The 21,937-nt window shown below is 38.4% G+C and overlaps 1 protein-coding gene across 1 annotated transcript in view; it reads left to right on the top strand.

The window, feature by feature from the left end:
- The window catches only part of LOC128512999 (CUGBP Elav-like family member 5), a 216,171-nt gene that overhangs the window by 183,894 nt on the left and 10,340 nt on the right, over positions 1 to 21,937 (top strand). Inside the window, exon 7 of the mRNA XM_053486577.1 lies at positions 12,064 to 12,208. Coding sequence (XP_053342552.1) covers positions 12,064 to 12,208 — 145 coding nt within the window. The remainder of the gene's footprint in view (positions 1 to 12,063; positions 12,209 to 21,937) is intronic.

The raw sequence follows: 21,937 nt of genomic DNA, 5'->3' as shown, positions 1-21,937 counted from the left end.
ATATAATAATTGTATCAGCTTCCTCCTAAATTCAACTTTAGCAGACTGAACTAAAACACAACCCGAATGACTTCTGTAAGATGTTGTTTAAAAGGATAAAACACTGGAACTGATGTCACATACTGTATATGTGGGACTATAGTTAAAACCGGAATGCAATGTGAAAGTGCAAAAGTATGGACACCACACGGTGCCAGCACAAAAGTGGTCTACTATATACATGTACAAGAAACAACACATATACTGTATATAACTTTTAACACAATGTTTTGATTTATTTGATAAATGTGTTAATTTCACATTTCTAATCTCACCCTCCCCTTCATCTACCCATAAGTAAAGAGTGAGACAAAGTAAAAAACAAATCAAGAATTCAACACCCACATATTAAAAAAGAATATATACTGTACATACAATATATATATATAAGCCTTGTGCAATATGGAGTGCAATATTGACTGACATATTTTTTTTAGCACAACCTTTCCTTTTAACCAACTATACAAACATGTCTAAGCAAAAAAAAAAAAAAATTAAAAAGAGTCACATAAACAAAGAAATTGCACAGATTCATAAGATTGTGTGCTTTATGGTTGTTTTCAGTTGTTTCAGTGACCACATAATAATAATAATGATAATAAAATGCACATTTCCTGAGTTCTACATTTTTTGTGATGTCAGTCCTGTACTCCAGTAGCATTACAATTGACGGTTGTAAACGGTTTCGCTGCAGGGCATGTGCCACCGTCAGTACGCCCTTCTTATTCTTTTTACGGCGGCTAGCATCCATTGCGTTCACTGCCTCTTAGTACACCACTCTCGCGGTAGCAGAATAAACAGGTACAGGAGCTGTAGCGCAAGAGGGAACTGTCCACTACTAGTTAATCAATTGCAGATGGTGTTGTTCTCTCTGACAGTTTTTTTAATGGGTGGGTAAATATACTTGGGTGGCAACTAATATACTTGTGCAGCCCATCCAAGTATACTCTATGTGTAAAGTAGAAAATGACGTGATCAGCAAACGGCATAAATATTTTATTTTTGTTTAATATTTTAAGTTAGAATATTTTTAAGTAAAATCTTTTACAGTTTTAGAAAAAAAAATAAATAAATAAAAAAGGAAAAGAGCTTGAGGCAAAAAGTGTTGGCGCCCTGCATGGGCAGTACTTAGTAACACCCCCTTTGGCAATGATCAAACCTTGAAAAGACTTATTTTTAAGCCCTTCAGTATTTGTTTGGGGGATTTATTTATTTTTTGCCTATTTTTTTGGTGGATAAGTCTTTTATGTTCACGAGATCTCTTGCATACACTGCTCTTTTGAGGTTTATTCACAGATTTTCAATAATGTTTAGGTCAGTTAACTGTGAGGGTCACGCCAGAACCTTTAGCTTGCTCTTCTTGAGGTAGTCCATTGTGGATTTTTGGGCGTGTTTGGAATCTTTGTCTTCTCTTTATCTTCACCTTTTTTCACAGATGATGCGCTGTTTGCTTTCAGAATTTGCTGGTATTTATTAAGTCCATTTCTTCCATCCATCCAAACAAGTGAAATGTTCCCTGTGCAATTGGGTCCAGCACAACGATCCCAAAGCATGATCGATTCATCCGCGTGCTTAACAATTTGAGAAGTGTTTTTTTTAATGAGATTCTGCATCATTTTTTCTCCAAACATACAGTATAGTACCATTGCTCATTGTAGCCAAAAAGCTACATTTACTTTATCAGTCCAAAGTACCTGTTTTTAAAATGTATCAGTTCTTTTGCAAACTTCTGGTATTATATTTCGTGGTGAGGAACTATGAAGTCATGAAGGTCATATTTGTTTAAAGTGAAAAAAAAAATAGCAAAAGGTTTGGAATTTGCCTTTTTATCAGTGCTACAAGTAGTTTTCTTAGAAAGTGTTCTTGGTCCTCCAACTTGATCGCCATCTCCTAATTGCCCAGGAAATTGAAAAGGCAACGATTGTCTTAACTGATAGGCAGCTGCTTAAAGGAGCCCATGCCTGCTGATTGTTTAGACAAGGTTTGAGGAGTCACACTATTTATAAGACTTTGACATTTGCATCACCTGGCCTTTCCTAACAATGATTGTGAACAAGCCATCTCTCTAATGAGCTCATTAAGGTCTGAACGTTATCTGAGAGCTCAAATCTCTCGAGGTGCCCAAATATTCGCATGTTACTCCTTTCCTTTCATTTCAGACTGAAGAAGCTACTTGGATAAATAGTGACCTACTAAGAAAGAAGTCGAAATTTTGTTTTCTACTTATGTTTCACAGTAACAACAGAAAGATGCAGAAAGATTTGTCTTGCCACTGTACTTGGTTCTATTGCTTCTCCACTGTCCAAGTAGACATAGATATGTGAACAATGTTTAACCTACTGCATCAGCTGTAATGAGATTTTAACAATGGTTTGATGGATGAAATATCTTGTGTACTCCAATGGATGATCAAGGTTCATTTGTATCACAGCCAACACAGACAAGTAGGTTTTTGCAAAACACTGTATTAGATCCAATTCAGTTAAGGGGTAAGGGTCTTGCTCAAGGGCCCAAAAGTAGCAGTCTAACAATTATAGGTTTAAATTTCACAACTAGGCAGCATGTGAAGTGGGTAGAATTGTTGCCTCTAAACACATCCAGGTTCCTGGGTCAGCTTACCTACTGTATATATTACTATTTGTGTAAAGTTTTCAATGTTCTCCTGGGTTCTCCAGTTTCCTTGGTTCCTTCCATCCTAGGTGTAAATTTGTGTACATGGTGCCCTGTGATGGACTGGCATCCCATCCAGGGTAGATTTCTATCATCACGTTCTCTAGCATCCAATATGACCCTGACCATTATAAAATGGTTAATCAGTCCAACACAGTTTGGTGATTCTTCTTCTCAAAGGTTCAGTAGGTGTGTTTAGGTGTTGCTGAATTACAAACTGTCCTGGTCAGTCCTGGCCCTACAGGACTGGATTTGAAGACCCCTGCTCTAGAGGATAGACTGGAGTTTAGGGTTTGCATTCCAAGTCCATGATGGTTGTGTTCTCCTCATCATGTAGTTCCTTGAATGAATGATTTCCATCATGTACAATCATGACACTCAGGGGCATGTTTCAGTTCTTAGAGCAATCAATCAATCAATCACCTTAAGGGGTTTAAGAAGATAAACAAAGTCTCAGTTTTGTTCTCAGTCAGGTTGTCCTTGACATTATTCTTTAAATCCTTGATTGGTATTTGAGTAATGTAAAGACAATAGACAGTTGTTGCGCAATCATTTGTGAAAAATACAAATCGGCGTCTTGTTGGCAACGTGGTAGCCTGAAGGGTTGAGATTAAAATGCTCATGCGAGTTGGCAACCTCATCATCAGGTGATTCCTAAAATGTTTTATGAGACACATGGCAGAACTGTAACTGGCTAGCATACCTCATGCCATCCTTATTAAAGATGGATGGAGCTTTTGAAATTCAGTGCAAACATGCCGGCTTTATTACAGTAGAACCACAATTGTCCATTTGCCTAGTGCAGTGATGAAGTCTCATTATCACATTAAAGATTAAAAGATGATGTTGGTCATGTCGCCACTACCATACAGTGTGCAACACATGCTGAGAAGTGTATACATGCAGTTGCCTCTTTATTGACTGTTTTGCTTCTATTGCTATAATAGCCACCACGACCGTCCTTGGAAATTATACAAGTGGTTTATCTTGGCTACTTGCCATTTTTCCATTAGGAGCTCACCATGATTGGAGCCTAAAGAAAGAAAGTAGTAGTTTGACCACAAAGCGCCTTGAATTCAAAAAGGATTTTACATTTGTCACTGTGTCCTTTTTTTTTTACTATTTTAATTCCTAGCCTAACACATTTTTTATTATAATGAATCGATAAACGGTACAGTTTGGATTCCAGTTCATTCCATTAGTGGTGCAACACATTGCCACTTTATTTATTAAAGGTTTGCATGGGCTAATTCTACCCTATTTTGACCTATCACGACACCAGCATGTTAAAGGAGGTTAAGCAGCCCCCGAGCTTGCTGAGAACGGTGGCACCAAAGGGTGAAGAGCAAACCTTATGACCATGATGAAAGCAAAAGACACACTGTACCACTGCTCACGGTTTGGTTTGAAAATCTGCCAAAACCATCATCCAGAAGACAAACTAAACAATTACAAAAAAAAAAAAAAAACCCAAGTTGCATGCCTATTGTTTCTGGATTATCTGTTTAATCGGAGTGATTATATATCCTGAAGCACATTGTTCTATATTTATACACATGACATACTGATGCTCACCTGGTGTTCTATCAGTGTGTGTCATTCCTCTCTGACGTCTAATCATGGACCAACAGACGGAAGGTCCCCAGGTATTCCACGATCCACCTGCTCTCTGACCCTCATCAGTGTAAACATCAAGGACCCCGACCTAGTTTCTGTCTTCCATCTACCATTCCACACCCATCTCACACATACACACCATAGTTCCACTGTGAAATTTATTAATTCATGGTATACCTACACCTTAATCTAACCCTGACCGTATACTTACAGTAGTACAGTAAGCATGGTAGCATTTTTGGTTCCTTTTTATAAGAAATAAAAGCTGGAGTTTTGGTACATCAGTAGTGTTTCTCATGGGGACCAGCTGAATGTCACATCAAGGTCAAGATATCTGAATATTCCTAACTTTAAATGAACACAAGATGTGAAAAAAATAAAAAAAAAGAAGTGCCCGGAGATTTTCGAAATCTGCTTTTTTTTTTCAAGTCCATGTTGAATATTGCAACAAAAAAAAAAGGAATAGTTATCAGCCAAAACAATAAACAATAAAGTTTTGTTTAAAACGCAAGAAAGCACACCCACTCTTATCCAAATTGTCTTGTATTTATGCTAAGAATATGTCACACATTTCACGTCTGTTGTGTTAAAGTGTAGGGGGGGAGGGGGGTTTAACGTCACGATGTTTACAATACATACTGTAGTTTGCTATTTGTAGATTGCATAGGCTGTGTTATTGAAACTGTCTGCATTTTCACCGAGAACATATCACATGTTCAGCACTTAATTTGTGTTAAAGTGTACAGGTGGTGTTATTCCAAAGTCCTACATTTTGAACTGAGAATATTTAACACATTCAATTGTTCTCCAGGTGGGAGCTACTTACTTCTGCTGTTTCTGTGTGGGATGTGTTGGATTATAGGTTCTTGCCAATTACATTAGCATAATAATTAGACGAACGTTCCAGAAAGAAGGTGACGCTTGTGTTAAATAGGGATTGGCAGGAGTTTGGGTTGTAAAGTGTGCCCAGAGTCCAACGCGATAGTCTTGAGATGAGAATAATTACAGACGTAAGCTGTATGCACAGAAAAGTGTAACATTATAAGAATGTGATAGTGAAAGATGAGCGAGAGTGGAAAGTAGGATAGAGTTGATTCGATTACTTCAAGCACTAGTCAAAATCTGTTCTCATCATCAGTTCGCAGATTGAAAAGGAGTTAGATGTCTGGCTGGAATAAACATAACACTTCCAAAAGTGGGACAACTGAGACTGAACAGACCTTCCTTTTCAGACAGCAAGATCACTATAAGCAGAGCTCCACCCACATAGTACAACATTTCATTTGGGGAAAGGGAGCATGTTGCAAACAGTTGCAAAGAGAGTCGTGTCTAGGATCCCCTGTATTCTTTTTGAGAGCTTGGGGCACCAAAACAATCAGTGAGGCAATTTTCCAGTCCTGGTTGAAATGACAGAACTCATCGTAAGCAGCAACTTGAGATTCCCTGGAGAAATAGTGGCACTTTCTGGTGCTTTCGCCACCATTGCCCGGGTTCAATTCACGGTCAGGGAAGCAACACCAGCCATTCGGGGTTGTACAAGTAAGTGCACTCTCAGTGCCGGTCCCAAGTCCGGGTACATTGAAGAGGGTTGAGTCAGGAAGAGCATCCAGCATAAAATCTGTCTCAAGTTAAATACGTGAATCCATCATGGTGACCCTAACTATGAGAAATTTAATATCATGATTAGATTACAAAATTGTCGACCTAACAAGCAGTGGATGTGTCGACCTTACATGGAAGTACCATGGGACTTTTAATATTTTCCCATGTTTTATTAAGGGTTTGTTAAGACCGGGTCCGATTCAGCCCTCAAAACAAACCGACAACAGTTAGTCAGCATTTTTTGCACATACTGTACGTGAATATTTTAAACAAACTCAGATCTTTTAGAAACAAACCGAACTGAGACCACCTTTGGATGTGTGCTTAACCTGTGCATAATGACCCCCATGTGCTCCTGGTTTGCGTTGCCTTTACTTACTGAGGCCTCTGCTCTTGCCGAAAAAATATTATTTCCATCGGAAAAAAAATAATTATCCATCTTTAAGTAATAATTAATCATCATTAAGAAAAATGGAATATAACAAACCAGATAAACACAGGAAGCAAATCTGCTTTCTGTATTTATAAAACGCATTAAAATTGTTAAAATATGGTACAGCATAAATAATATAGAATATGTGTGATAAAGTGTTAAGTGAGATTTATCAGCACATTAATATACAGTATAGTACAGGAGTATAGTTTATATTATTAATAGCTCATAAGTGCCTTAAGGTGTGTTATGAGTAAATTATAATAAAAAATGAAGATTTTAACTAACGTCAGATGAAACTACACATAAATCCCTAATGGGTAAGTAATGTGAACATTATCATGCTTCTAATCCAGAGAAAACACAACTCCCCCGTTTACTAATTTGTTTACACACCAGTTTTGCCAGGGCGAGTATGGCAATGAAATTACCCATGGCTTCTGGCTCACAATCCAAAGCTGAAAAGGTCTGAGCGCTCCAGAGAACCTAAAAAGGGGAAACAGAAAAGGGACTGAGGCCACATTAGAGTCAGGAAACAGGAAAAGATCTGATTCCTCTTTCAAATGACTTCACAAAGTGAACACAAAAAGAAATTAATTTATTTTCCATTGGTCCATGTTAGGAGGACCAAATCTGGTTCATTTAAAAACTACTATATTTCAAAACACCTGTTACTCTTAGGGATTTTTCCTTCTCTTTTTTCTGAGTTGATGAGTTTCCTGATGGGAACAGGTTGAAAAGGTTGACCTAGACTCGCTTCCTAGCCACAGTGACAGAATCTCACCAGTGGGTCCTGGGTCTTCCTGGAGTTTTGTTCTACTGGGACTTCCAATGGGTTTTACAAGTGGTTCTACAAGGGACTTCCTTATGAGGTACTCAGACCATCTCAAGTGGTTCATCCTGATTAGGAAGAGCAGTGACTTCCTATTGGCCAAACCATCCTGCAGAGGAACCTCATACCTGCTATTTGTAGCCATGATAGTTATAGCCTGTGACTACAGATCTGAATAGGTCACCTAGGCAATGTAAATTGGTTGGTACCTCACTTTAACACTGTGGCAATTTACCTGATCTATTTGTTGATCTTAGGCTCTCTTTTTCTTGCTGCAAATACAAGAAATGTTTCCACTAGGCACCTAACAAGAGATACTTCTCCAACTAGCTGCATCTTGATATCCTTGGTAAGAACCACAAAAAGAGGTGAAAACAGGACATCCTTGAGTGAGTCTGACATCCATATTAAATGTCCAATGTTAATGTCCATATTAAATGTCACTATGTCCAAAGGCATTTTTTAAAACCATACATACACGGGACTACGTAGCAACCCCCATGAGCCTTTATACGTTTTTTTAAGTGTAAAGAGCTGGTCCACTCTTCCATGGCCTGGGCAGAACCTCCATTGTTCTTCTTGTGTCCTAGGTTGAACACTGGCGTCTTTCCATAATGTTCAACCTAGGAATCAAAAAGAACAGTAGTGGTTGAACATTGGGGTCTTTCCACAAGTCTGGCTCATCCTCTGGTCCCCTACCAAATAGGAATCATCCCAATTGGTCAGCCCAAGGGTAGTGTCCTAGATCTTCATGCAACCATGAAGATGTATGTATTAGATGGGAACAGAACAGCACCACCTCAATTAAAATGGGGACAAACATTCAACCTTCTCCTGCACAAATTTATACCATTGTCATTAAGATTAGCAGAAGGATGAGCCTCAGCCACAAAAAGGCCATTTTTTTCCCTTCAGGGAAGGTACGCCCACTGGTGTAAGGAACTTCTTAAATGCTACTGCTACTTTACTCTCTCAGCAGTTGTTCCACAAGAGGTCAACACTCTTCTGTACTCGATTATGCGTGTCTTTTGCATGTCTTGTGTCCTTCTCCAGAAGCACTGAATGTTTTTTTTCATAGAAACGAATAGTCAGCATTTTTCTTGCCCAAAACATGGATATGAAACCTTCATGACAAGCAAGACTGAGGAAAGGTGCTCTGATAATAAGTGCAAGTTTTTTTATCTACATTCCATGACATAGACATCACTCAAGTTTAGATCCAAGAGATCATTCCTCCCAATCATACACTGTTCGGTCAGCAGGATTAACCCTTTGGATACCCGCATTACCTCCCCCATGGAGGCTGAACTGAACTCCTTCCTAATACTTAAAACGAGTCTGTTGTCTGCTGGGAAAAACTCTAGCTCAGCTGGGGAGTGTAAAGCTGCTATCACACAAGTTTCATGTAAAGCTGCTATCACACATGCTCCACTGTTGGCCCTGAGTCTTTATCATCATTCCAAAATTGATTATCCAATGCTTCCTCAACTGTGTAATGTAACATTATAAAAGGCATGATAAATGTTTAAAAGAAAAAGGAGTGTGTGAAGGAAGTGTGAAGAAGTACTGTAGCAGAAGACAAGATTCAGAGTAATGGTACGTTGGACAAATGTAGGAAGTGGTTCTTCCTGAGAAGAGATACAGTGATAAGGATTGGAAGGAGGCCATCTTTGACAGGTGTCAAGGATGAGGGACAATGTACTTTTTGCATGCAGTTCAAGATCTCAGTCTGACAAGGAATTGTCCCTTTGAATTGGCCTGACACCAGATAATATGTCAGTCGGCGAGACAGACAGATATATACAGATGGAATGATAAAGAAAAGGAGATGGAACAGCAGAACATGGCTATGATCCATATCTGAATCCTTTGGGGTGAAGCCCGAGGCTTTGTCTGTGGGTTTCAGAAATCTTCCTCCAGTGTGCTATTCTTGCGATACTGCAGTTCGGAGCATCTGTTGCTATACTTCTTTTCAGCTTTAAAAAAGAAGGTTCAAAAGACCACTGTTCAAAAAGACCATTGTAATTGTAGAGAACAGTATAAAGGGAAGCCTTAGAAAATACTGTACCACCACCATGAAATGATGTTCAAGAAGAATCAGAATAATGGCACTGGATACCAACTGTCCGAGCAGCTTTACATATGGAACTATGAAGTTGTTTGCACAGTTCCTGTTTGCCAACCCTGACACGTGGTTAGTCAAAAAATAATAATAAAAAAATAACTGAATCTAAAGAAGGGTTATGTGTTCACAGCCCATGTTCTCTTGGCTGATTAAACAGTCTTTTGATCTGATCAAACGGTGTGTTTGATGACGACAGCCAAACAGTGCGTGAAAGAGAGTGAAAGAGATGAAACTTGACTTAGATTGATTTGGGGAATGAAAGAGATGAAAGATACTATAATCAGGGACCATTTCAACACATTTATGTGTATGCCAGGTGCGTACACAGACACATAGGGTCTGTACACTCGCACTCATTCTTCTCATGTCTTTTTTTGGCTCTCACAAAGTACTTTCTCACTCATTTTCCTCCTCTCACATACTTTCTTCGCAGTCCTTCCACCAAAAACGGGGGGGGGGTGAAAGCAATGCCAAAAGCAAGACATCCTGTTTTTAATTTAACCCTTAAACCCAGCGGCTGAACATAGACGCAAAAAACGCATACACATACACACTGGTGATCATCGGCAATATCATAAATAGCTGTAATGAGGAAATAATTCATAGGCGACTTGATGTTATTTGCATTTTGCTGCAGTTGAAAGGGTCGACGTGACCTTGCTCTACTTCCTTCGGAAGTCAGATGTAGGCTGAAAACTTATTAGGACTCATTATGTATGCATGCTTATGGTTTTACCTTATAAATCGGTGCGGCCTGCTCTACTTTTAGCCATCTAATATACATTTAATTATATATTAAATCCAGTCGTGGTTTCTTAGCCAGATTCTTCACATATTCTATCTATCTACAGTATATACAATCTCATTTGGATCTAAAGCGATTTTTACGAAGATTGCTAGTTATATAACTTTAAAAAAAAAATTTTTTAAAGACACCTTATTTTAACGTCAGCAAACGTATTGGCGGCGTATTACTTTTGCAGATGTTAGCGATTTCCAATTCAAGCTAATTCAGTTTTCCAGGGCCAAGAATCAACTATGGATTTTTGCTTTCCTGTTTTGTAACCTTTCAATCAGTCATGGGTGATTAGCAGGACCACTTGCTAGCATGCAATCCAATATGTAGATACCGATACCTAGTTAGGACTAAGAAATTAGTTAGTGTTTTCATGCATTTTACTCAACCAATTTTGCTCTACCATATGCTTCAAGTGTGTAGTAGCTACAGTAGCAGATGTTAGGATGGTAACCATGGGCTATGGAAGCTAGCTACAGTATATTTCCCTCATCTACATACTGTAGCCAGAATCATATATGATATGTGCTACATGATTAAACTCGATGCAAATATTTTATGTCACTGTAAATATTTTAATGTATTTCCATCTTTTGATAATACTTTTGTATGTCACTGCCCTCATACACTCTTTTAATGCTCCAGCTGGTGTGTAACTTTGCTGCAGTCAAAATGCATTTTGTGTTTTGCATGTTTTGATTGATGCCTTCACGCAGCTGTAAATGTGTGTTAATTTCAACCGGATTACGCAAATATTCTTTCTCTTCACTCGAGAAAAAAAAAATTTTTGGCAGAGCCTCGTGCCAGAGCTCTCCGGCTGCAATACACCTGTGTAGTAATTCGCCCTCAAAATAAAAGCTGTTTATAGCTGATTTTGCGTGAAGCGTGAGAGCATGTGAAAATGAGTGACTGCGTGAGTTACACGCTCAATGCATGAGAGTTGGCAGCTCTGCATACTCATATTTTTGTTTTATGAGCCCTTGAGTAATGAGTATTACAGGGACCTGGGCTAAGGTTTTTCAAAGCATTACCTTGTTTAAATTCACCTATCTAGGAACCTCTGTAGTCCAATTAGGGACCGTGGAGGCCAATGGTGACCATTGGAGACCATTGTATTTATTCCTATTTGTACGACCGTGGTAGGACCTCATTCACACACGCATTCACACACTACGGCCAATTCCGTAACGCGAAAGTTAGCCTAATCTGCATGTCTTTGGACTATGAGAGGAAACTAGAGAACCCAGAGGAAACCACCTAAGCACGGGGAGACATGCACACGGACCCAACGAGGGGATTGAACCTGGAGGTGCAAGGTGACAGTGCTAACCACTAAGCCCCCGTGCCACCATATATTACATAACACTCCCTTCTGTACATATCCAAATCATGTTACACTGAAATTATCCTGCCACATTCGGGCAGTTGCTGATGTTTGTTTAGTGTGACTGATTTTGTATTCGCAGTAATATCGTTAGTGGCTCAGTTATCGATTTCCTTCATGTCATTTTAAAAATGAGACCTAGCTCGGATAGAGCATCTGATATGAAAGTGAATCCCAACTCTGATGGGTTCCGTCTGACAGATTGGCCTTTTAAAGTTATTGATTCAGTGTGGTGTTGCCATGGTGACAGCCTTACTGTAATTACCTTTGTTTGCCAGCGTGTACAGGGAATTTGTGTTAATTTATTTAATAATCAGTGTCTGTGTGGTGGTGGTGGTTCATAACTTATTCAGTGTGAGTCTGCATACATGAAGGAGTGTGACAGGCTCCCGTGAGCATGTGTGCACATCAGGGCCAAGAGGATTAAATATTCAGTTCAAAGTTTTCTAATATGTATTATTATTTATCATTTGCACATAACATATATGGACATAAAAAAAAATTGGCTCAGAAAATGGCTACTGATGTAAAACACTTAACGGCTTCATTCTTTTTTGTCTCACAGTTGATGCAGCAGCAGGCGGCCATAATGGCTGCGTCTCACGGTGGCTACCTGGCCCCCAGCATGGCATTTCCGGCTACACAGATCCACCAGGTGGGGGCGATCAACATGAACGGCTTGCCGCCCACTCCCATGACTCCAGTGTCAGGTCAGTTAGAGTCACTGCTACACATTTACACCTCGTATTAGTGATGGGGAAACAGGATAATCGTGACTCACATCCATCAAGGACCTTTAAAAATTATAGCAATACTGATGCCTTTAGACAACTACATGTGTTTTGCAACCACAAAGTATTAACGTTATAAAGCATTTGTCATTAAATTGTGTGTGCGGCCAGTAAGGTATTTCCAGTACTTCTGACCAAGCCCTGAAAAACTATACAGCAAAGTCAAGAAACATATGAAGAATGACTTAAAACTAGCAGATCATCTGTTTTAGTTTCTTCAATCACATGCATTAATGTAAACAGTTGGAGTTATCTCATCAAACCAGAGACTAGATCCAGGACTAGACCCAGTATTGCCATCAGGCTTTCCTAGCTTTTTATTTTGGAACCAACAAAGAAATATGAGCTCAGTCTTGCATTAAATTACTAGAAAAATGATCCGAGTTACCCCGTCTCTTCTGTCTTCATTCTTACGGCTGCATTGTTAGCCACAGATCACATGACTCCGAAATTGAGTTTTCTTGGCTGCGTGTTTTCTTGTCCTGCCTCATTTCACAAGGAGTTTTCAAATACAGTATGATTGTTGTAATATGTAACAGTCTAACCAAATGTAAATAAAACCTGCCTAGTGAAAATAGTTACCAAGCATAAATGGGAAACACCGCACAAAAAAAAAGGAATCAGTTTCCATTAGCAGCTCATTTCAATTCGCCATTAGTACTTGAGTGTTTTTTTTTTTCTTTTCTTTTCTTTAGAAACGCATCAGTTACACCAAACCTCTGCTTTCCTTTTGTTAAATATTGTTTTGTACTTACCGGTTCTAAAAAAAAAAAAAAAAAAGAGTGATCATACTTTATTCAAAGAAAGAAGAAACAAGATTTACTTTCACTTTTAACAAAACAGAAAAAAACAAATTTGTGAACAGACGACTCCGTAGACACCTAATGAGGAAAGTAAAGGTTTCCAAAATAAATAAAAATAAAAATGCTGAAATGCTCCAGTAACTCTGTGCAGTAACTCCCCGTGATGTTCTGCTTACTGTACAGTATGATTAAATGTGCGTTTGATAATCCGAGCTGCACATCAATACCCGATCCTACCTTGGTTTAGAGTCAGATCAGCAGTGCATTCCAGCTGAAAGAGGCAGATACAGACTCATTTGCGGTGGCTACTGAGACTGGGTTTGAACATAACATAAAGACCTCCCCAGTGCTCCTGTAGATCGATCTAGCATCGCTATGAAGAGCCTCCATGTTGGTTTATATGAGAACATTTTAAGAATCAGTATATCTGATATTGTGTAGTAGTTTTTTTTTTACACAATTATATTATTTTTATTAATGGTTTATACATTCATTACACCAGATTATTTATTTTTTATTAACAATCATGCTAAGGCACAGTATAAATCAACTGTGCTTGGTACGAGTACTCACTTAAACACCCGAAACAAGTGCTTTTATTTTGTATGACCGGTCAGCTTGTTAAAACGGAGAGCCCTCCCACTCTCCCTATTACTTTTTTTTTTTTTTTTTTTTTTTTACAGACCACTCTGTCTTTCTCCACTGTCCTACAACTGCCCGTTTCTCTTTTTTTATCTTTACCTCTCTCTCTCTCTGTCTCCCTCCCCCTCTACATGTCCTCAATCCCTGATTACTGAACTCAAACCCGTGCGTGTTCAAGTAGCTCTTGTGCGCCCACTTGACGTGATTGCAAAAATTAGTCGAGGAAGTAGATTCGGCGGTTGCTGCGCATTGGCTTGCCACATTAACAGAGCGCTAAAGCGCGGCAGCTCGGCTAGCACAGCGTACCTACCAGGAGCCCAGTGTGTGGAGGGGCTAATCAGGAGCGGTACATCAGAGCGAAAAGGTCACTTCTTAAAGGTCTCGAATGGTTTTCCAAATCTGTGTTAAGCCACATGTTAAATTCTTTTTTAAGCCGTTTTTTTTTTCCTTCCCTCCGCTGATTGATATTAAGTTTGGCAGATTATTAAGACTGCACCGTTTGAAAATGAAGGCTTATGTGGATGTGGATCAATACCGTTCTATTTAATCAGCAGCAGCGGCTTGGATCAAAGCATTAAAAAGTCTATAAGGTGAGGGTTTTTTTATGTGATCGAAAATGTCAGCCAGCGTTTTTTAGCCATCATGTAATCTAGGTGCTAATAAGAAAAGCTGTCTTTTGCTTCTTTGAAAGCCAGGAGTGTTTAAATCCCTCCTCTTTTTTTCAGCATTGAAAAGCCTTAGAGAAGTTCACCGATGCAGGTTCTTCTTATTTAGGACACTATTGCACGGAACAGAAAAGTCTTTAATACACACCTCACATAGAGTATTGTACAGTATGAGCGTCTCTGCATAGAATTGAAGAAACCGTGTAACAGCAGAATGGAGAAGATCGGCTTTCTCAGCCCTCAGTGCTAATCAGTGCCAGTGACTGGAACACATGGTAGGTTCCCATCGATTTATGCCAATCAATAACATGGAAAACAGGCAGCTATGGCATCTGCATTTCACATGGCTATCAATGTTTCCAACCGCAGGAGATTAATGAGCGGGATCCATAGAGATGAACAGACATTGGAGATGCGAGGAAGATAATTATTTGTTTACTTGCCTCATTCTGTCGTTCTTCCTTTCTTTGATTATCTATCATAGTAACTGATGGGCAGTCACATTATAAGACCTATGACTTCATGCTGACAGTCATGGATACGAGGGGAAGCTGCAATATTCAGCCCTAACATTATAACCATCCATCCATCCATCTAGGAACGTCTGTAGTACAACTAGGGACCATGGAGACATTTGTATTTATTCCCGTTTGTATGACCGTTGGCAGGCCCTTTGGTCAACACTTACACATTTTCTATGGGCAATTTGGAAATACCATTTAGTCAATTTTGCCTGTTTTTGGACTGTAAGAAGGAACTTGAGAACCTGGAGGGAACCCACCAAACTCCATGCACTGCACACAGACCTGATGCGGGAATCGAACTCAGGACCTGGAAGTGCAAGGTGCTAACCACTCATCATAGCATTTTGACCACCCATCCAATATTAAGTACAGTACAGTATGTCCCCACTTTTGCCACCAAAACACTGATGCGCTGTGTGTTCTGACACATTTCTGCTCTTTTATTGGATCGGACTACACGGGCCAGCCCTCACTCTACATAAGCATCAGTGAGCATTGGCCGCCCGTGACCCTGTCGCCGGTACACCGGATTTCCTTCCTTGGAGCACTTTCGGTAAGTCCTGACCACTGTGAACCAGGAACATGCCACAAGACGAGGCAGTATTGGAGTTGCTCTGACTCAGTCATCTAGTCATCACAATTTGGCCTTTGTCAAAGTCACTCAAATTCTTAGACTTGCCTGTTTCCAACAAATCCAACAAATCACCTCTAGGAAAAAGGTTCACTTGCTGCCTAATATATCCCACCCATTTTAGGTGCCATTGTAATGAGATATTGTAACTCTAGCTACTGTGACAAGGGCCAATCATGTTGTACATGATAATAGGCAAATTTTTCTTATTTGTAGGTCCTTTCATTTTTCATAGATACATATTATGAATATATTAGTTGTATCTGCATTAGAAACGTGTTTTACTTACTTTCAGTTAAAATAATAAGAATTTTATTTTATTTTCTTGATTTTTATAAGAAGCAAACAGAAAGTAAGTGGGTCGGTTCATGTTTATTCACACCCACAGATGAAATTGTTCATATTAAATATTGACTTGATCTTTGAAACATTTAAAAATCTAAACCCAAAGGATCTCGTTTTTTATTTTTTTCTCGAAATAGGTTCACACGTTTTGTATTTTATTTTTTTATGAGTGCTTACTGAATGGAAGATTTTCTAACGATATAATCACTGTACAGGTTATCACCGAGAGCTGTCCTACCTTATGTTTGCAAAATTCTGCCAAGTTAGCAGACTACTTTAACATAGGTGTGATCTCAAAGTAAATGTGTAAGTAAGCTCTGTTCAGAGCCGCTATATCTTAACAAGACACAGTGTTAAATCCTGATGATTACGCACGAGAACAGGCCTGTCACTCATTAGCATATTTAGACACACACACGGACGGACGGACGGACACACGGCGAGCTCTGTGTGTGCTTAGAAGCCCTACAGTAAGTTCACTTTGTTTAGTGCAGACTCAGCAGTATCAGCCAGTGTCAGCATGAATAACTCGGTGAGGAATCACGGCGGTGGTGTGTTGGAGGCAGGGCTGTACGAAACCCTTTGAAAATGGTATCGATGGCTGAATGCTGAATACACTCCGGAATGTATTCTGTAACGTATTCCGTTAAAATACATGAAAAGAGTTACCGCGGGGCACATTTTCAATACAACTGTGCTGCATCATCAATATAGCCGAAGTCACGCTGTCCTTCTGTGATACTGCTTGGCAGTTTGCTTTGTGCAATGCGTCATGATGGTTGTCATGACTTCTTTTTTTTCATAGAATAGGATCAGACAGCCTAAAAAATCCACTTGTTTAAAGTTGCTTGTCTTATCATAATATATTATATAATAGACGATATTCACTTAAGAGTTGTGCAACAGGAATAGAATAGAGAAGCACTTCTCTTACCATGTAGCAAGTTCCTGCAGAATGTCTTTCACAGCCAGGAGTCTAGAAAGAGAGCGAAAGTTGGCTGTGATCTCTGGGTGGGTGGGATGTCAATAGTCTTTCTCCTGTCATTCATCCATGCCTGAGCTAATGTACTGTACACCACTAAGCAGTTAGGTGCTTTCCATCAAGTAGGTTCATGTAGCATGAGCAAAAGTTTGTCTGGCTTGACCTTTACACTGCTTGGGTAAAGGTAAAGAATATTTAGCAGGTAGGAATAGGTACTAGGATATACAGTACTAGTTACTCCATATACGTATTTAACAAAAACATTACAAAAAAAAAGTAAGAATATCATAAGGGGCGTTTGAAAAAATGTTTTGCACAGTATAAAGAGATGGTTTGGGTTTTGTCTTAAATTAAAATAGAAGTGTGTAAAAATATGGTACAATAGGTCTTAATGTTCCTCTTTTGCACACAAACCATGAGGTTTTTCACAGTGAGTTCAATGTAAGTAAACAGCACTAAATTCCACAACCCTTGGACAACCCAGCATTCTGAAGTTCAGCTGAGACTTTGTTGGTACTGTATAGTTTAAAGTTTTGGTGTATTTAATACATATTTAAACATTTTCCTTTAACTTCCTTTACTAAACTTTTCTTTACCACAACTTATCAGCTTCATATGAGATTTTTGCACAAAAAGAGGGTTGTTGAACCCATACTACATTGTAGAGCAGGGAAATTTATCTGTTGTAACTGTACTTTTATGCGTTTCTGTTTTAATTTCAGAGAATAAATATAAAATATATATCCCTTTAATTTGGCAATGTTATCGGCACTGGAACACCTTACTTAGCTGAAATGTCGATGGACCAAAATTCGAATAATGATGTTGTGATATGACCCTAGCATCATACTGCAAATATAGTAGAACTTCAAAACAATATTTATTAATGGCTGTTTTTTTTATCTCAACTGAAATAAATTCATGAAATGCTCCTCCTGCAACGAGCCCACCAGGGAATCTGCTGTTAAGCCTAGTAAATGCACATATAGTACATTGCTTTGTCAGACCAGAAGTACCACATAATACCTCCTTCAAGTTAAACAGAACACTAGACAAATTTACTGAATCAATATGTTGGAAAGCAATCAAAGGGCAAAGGAAATCTGCTTAATACAGTATGCTAATGTGGCTGTGCTAATAATATGCTAGTTTAGTTGTTGTGTAACAGTACAGTACTATAGGTACTTAGCTGTTGTGTTTGTGCCATTCTCCAATCTGAATTTTTTAACTATTTTATAAACTGCCAAGACACAGTATTGGTCCAAAAAAAAATTATGTTATACATATAATTCCAAAAATGGGTGCTAGCCAATTAAGCTTTTTCTAAAGTTTATGCAACATGGAAGTGACCAATCTTACTTCCCTAAAATTTTAAGTTGCTAATTTCAGCTCTTTTGAAAAGATGATTTTACATGTCCCCCCCAAAAAAGCTATTTTTTGCGTTATACTGTCTCGCTTTAAACAATAATAATTTAAAATGCTAATTATTCATATTTCCTTGAGTGTTGATACTAAACTTGGTGTACGCTTCTAGAAGCATATGACCTGTAAAAAAATGTTGCTTAAGTTTAAGCATTTCATGTAAAATTAAGGATTCCACCCCACCCCCCGCAAAAAACAATATGTAGTGTCCGTAACCATGTCAAATTCATGTAGCAATATGTTAGCAATTTTGCACTTTTGAATAACACACTTTTCAGATTTATGTCTTTTCATGTGAAGTTAAATTGGCCAAGTTTCATCTGAATGACAATTAAGATCATTAAAAGATTTGAATTCAGAAAAGTAATGGACACTATGTAAAAGTGAAATACAATCGTATTTAGCATTTTTTTTTTTGTCTAATAAAAATATAAATGTTTATGCATATTTATAAATAGGAATATCTAGAAGCATTAAGCATTATGAAAAATTGTGTTGTATGACCCTACCTGAAAATTCTACTCCCTACTTGAAAATTTTTCTCCCAAGGGGAGACACTTTTCAGCCCAACCTTACAGGATGTACAGTAATGCATGGCATAAATACAATACGTTAGCGTTGACATTCTGTTGTTTTTAGGTTGTCTTTGAAACATTGTTTCGGGGTCACTCGTTCAACGTTTATCATCTTATCAAAATAATTTTATCAAAGTCATTCTAACTTTCGAGAACAACATAGGTGATGTTGTGTTTTAGATGGATGATGTTAAAAACTAATTACAACTATGTGACAATGTCATCCAGTGTTAAGGTTCCTGCTGGGCAGCGTTCAGGAGGGCGTAACACGCAAGACGTGACTTTATAACGATGTTCTATCTGGGTTTAAAATGAAGGGAAGATAAAACTTTATAATGCTAAGGTTGGGAAAGGTCAAAATCAAGAACTGACACTGTAATTATAGAAAAAAATTAGGTCCAGGTGAATACAATCAGGGGAAAAATGATTACCACGAGGGAGCCTTGCCGAAATAGAACAAAAGATGACGTGTGGATCATGACTAACCATGACTCAACCAATAACATTGCATAAATGTATGTGTTAAGAGAATAGTAGGTTTGGTGCTTAAGCTTCACATGATAAAACAGCATTTCTTTGAGTGTTGATAGCACACAAACACAAACTCATTCCTTTAAAAACCTCATGATTTTGTCTTCTTTTTGTGTGTGTGTCTAAAGAATGACTCACACCTTGGGTCACTCTCGAGACTCCCAAAGCCCGTCAGACCACCAGAATAATCCGTCCCGAGTTTCACGTGGCTGTCTCAATCAACAAAGCTTAGTTTACATCGTTCTTATCGTTCCCGGGCAGCCTCCTCGAACGGAGCCGTGCAACCGAGAATCAATGACATCGACGATCGTGCAAACCACATCAGGCTGAAAACACAAACAAGGCTGCTTTTCAGACAGCTCCTGTTTTTTTAAACGCGCGCTGAGAAAATCACATTTCTGCTATCCTTAAAAAAGGTCAAGAAGAGGAGAAGAGCAGTAGTCTGTGTCTTCGGTGTCGGCCTCGGTAACACTCTTCCTCAACGAGGGTAATTTCATGAGGCTGGAGGCATTCGTAAAAACTGTGTCTTCTGCATATCGTCGCATTCCCGGGTTTCAGCCTGACACAGTGGAAATTATTTCCGTCTCCTCCCCCTCCAGTTTTAGCCATTTTCTCTGCTGCTAAAAGAGATATAAGTGCCATGTTCCAGATTGCCAAACACTCAACCGTGGCGATACGGTGCATTTTGCTCTACGTGACTTCACTCTGTCATCATCTTGTTCCCCAAATTGAACAGAGTCGGATCCTGTCTGATTCTTATCATCCTGAAATTCTTGGAAAATGCTTTCAAAAGTTTTTCCTATTACTTTCTTAAGTTGTTCTGTCTAGTTATCTTTTTTTTTTTTTTGTATGGTTTTTTTTTTATTAGGCCGTTCTATAGGAGAAAAGGAATGATAATATAAAAAAGAAAGAAAGAAAATTTGAGAATTTGCAGGTTCAGGGTTGTGCATCATGGTATCTAAAACTTTCCTATTTGCTCTTGAGTCTGTATGGAGCTGGAGTCATAACCTTGAGACAGCAGCTTTCTCTTAATGTCTTTATTTCACTGAAGTGTATTTAGCACTCAGAAAATACAGTAGCAGAGCTGATTGTTGGCATTCATGAAATAAACTGACTACGAAAAAAAAGACATCTCTGTCCTGTAATCATTGTGTACATTACAGGACAAAGAAACACTCTTTTTATTTTTTGGGATATCTATTTTTAAAAACAGAAACAGAAACCCAGAGTCTCTCATCAGTTGAGCCAACAATTACCAAGTTCGTCAACTCTAACATACTGTTGTTTTATCATGAACCAGCTTGACTTCAGTAGCCGATTCATTCTTACAGTTCTCCTCTATATCTTTCCTAGCTTGAACAGAATAGACAGACTATTCTTTACTGCTAGCAGGCACACCTGGTAATGCACACTAGTTTTTCATTTGATTTCCAAACGGAAAAATGGTTCTGTATTTCCAGATCCTAAAACCGTCACCGCCTGCCATTGTGCTGGTGGACCATCTGCTGCATACCCTGTATGCTGTGTGTGTGGGCTGATTTTAAAATAGATTGTGTTTGCTCTTTTAGTGGAAAGAAAAAAAAAAATACTTTTTAAAAATTATTTTAAGAAACTGATAATATATTTTTTTGTTTTTAAAAACGTACAATAACTCTATAATGAATACTGGCTTTTTAATAAGAATCATAGACTTAATAATGAATTCTCAAAAATAATGAGTTTTTTTTAATTAAGCTAGAAAAGAATCCTGCTATAATTAAACAATGTGATATCGCTTTACAGTATATAACAGTTCCACAAACACTATTTATTATTATTTGATTATGATTATTTGTTTATTTAACCAGTTTTTTTTTCTCCGCCAACACACATCCTTTCGCGACTGGCAGAATTAGCACGAAACTGCCAACCGACAGGCAGTTATTGTAACGAACAAACTTTTTTTTTTCTATAGATTTTACTACAGTACAACCCGGCACTGACTATAGCAAACGTCTTTCCTCGTGACTTAACATCCACATTCTGATCTCCTTTTACAAAGCCTTGATCGGGCACAACATGGTTCCAGAGATACAACTTCTTCTCTTTTTGTTACACAGATAGGATATGAATGTGCGATGGTGAGATTTGTTATCTCCGCATGCAGCAAGCACATGCTGACTCCAGTGGTATAAATGATCGCGTGATCTACATGGTACTCACTGCATTAGACAGCATGATGTGATGATGTCCTAACATTATCCACAACAACTTGCTCAGGGGTCAAATCACATAATTATCAGCCACACAAATCACATTATTATTATTATGGTTATTATTATTATTTTGAAAATGTACTGTCCCTGCATCACATTCTGTCACATTCTAACATTGATAAATAACCCAAATATTTTTATAATAGCCAATGAAAAATCCACTTTTAGGCTGCTTAGCGTCATAAAAAATCTTGAAAGTCATTTCTTCATTGGTTGTGATCCTCGGAATTGTACCTGAAATGAACTGTAGAGACATTTCAAAGTTTTGGCCAC

Source organism: Clarias gariepinus, chromosome 25 (assembly GCF_024256425.1).
Source record: "Clarias gariepinus isolate MV-2021 ecotype Netherlands chromosome 25, CGAR_prim_01v2, whole genome shotgun sequence".
In the NCBI taxonomy this organism is placed as follows: domain Eukaryota; kingdom Metazoa; phylum Chordata; class Actinopteri; order Siluriformes; family Clariidae; genus Clarias; species Clarias gariepinus.
The sequence above is the reverse complement of the archived record's forward strand: the minus strand, read 5'-3'. Positions and strand labels throughout refer to the sequence as shown.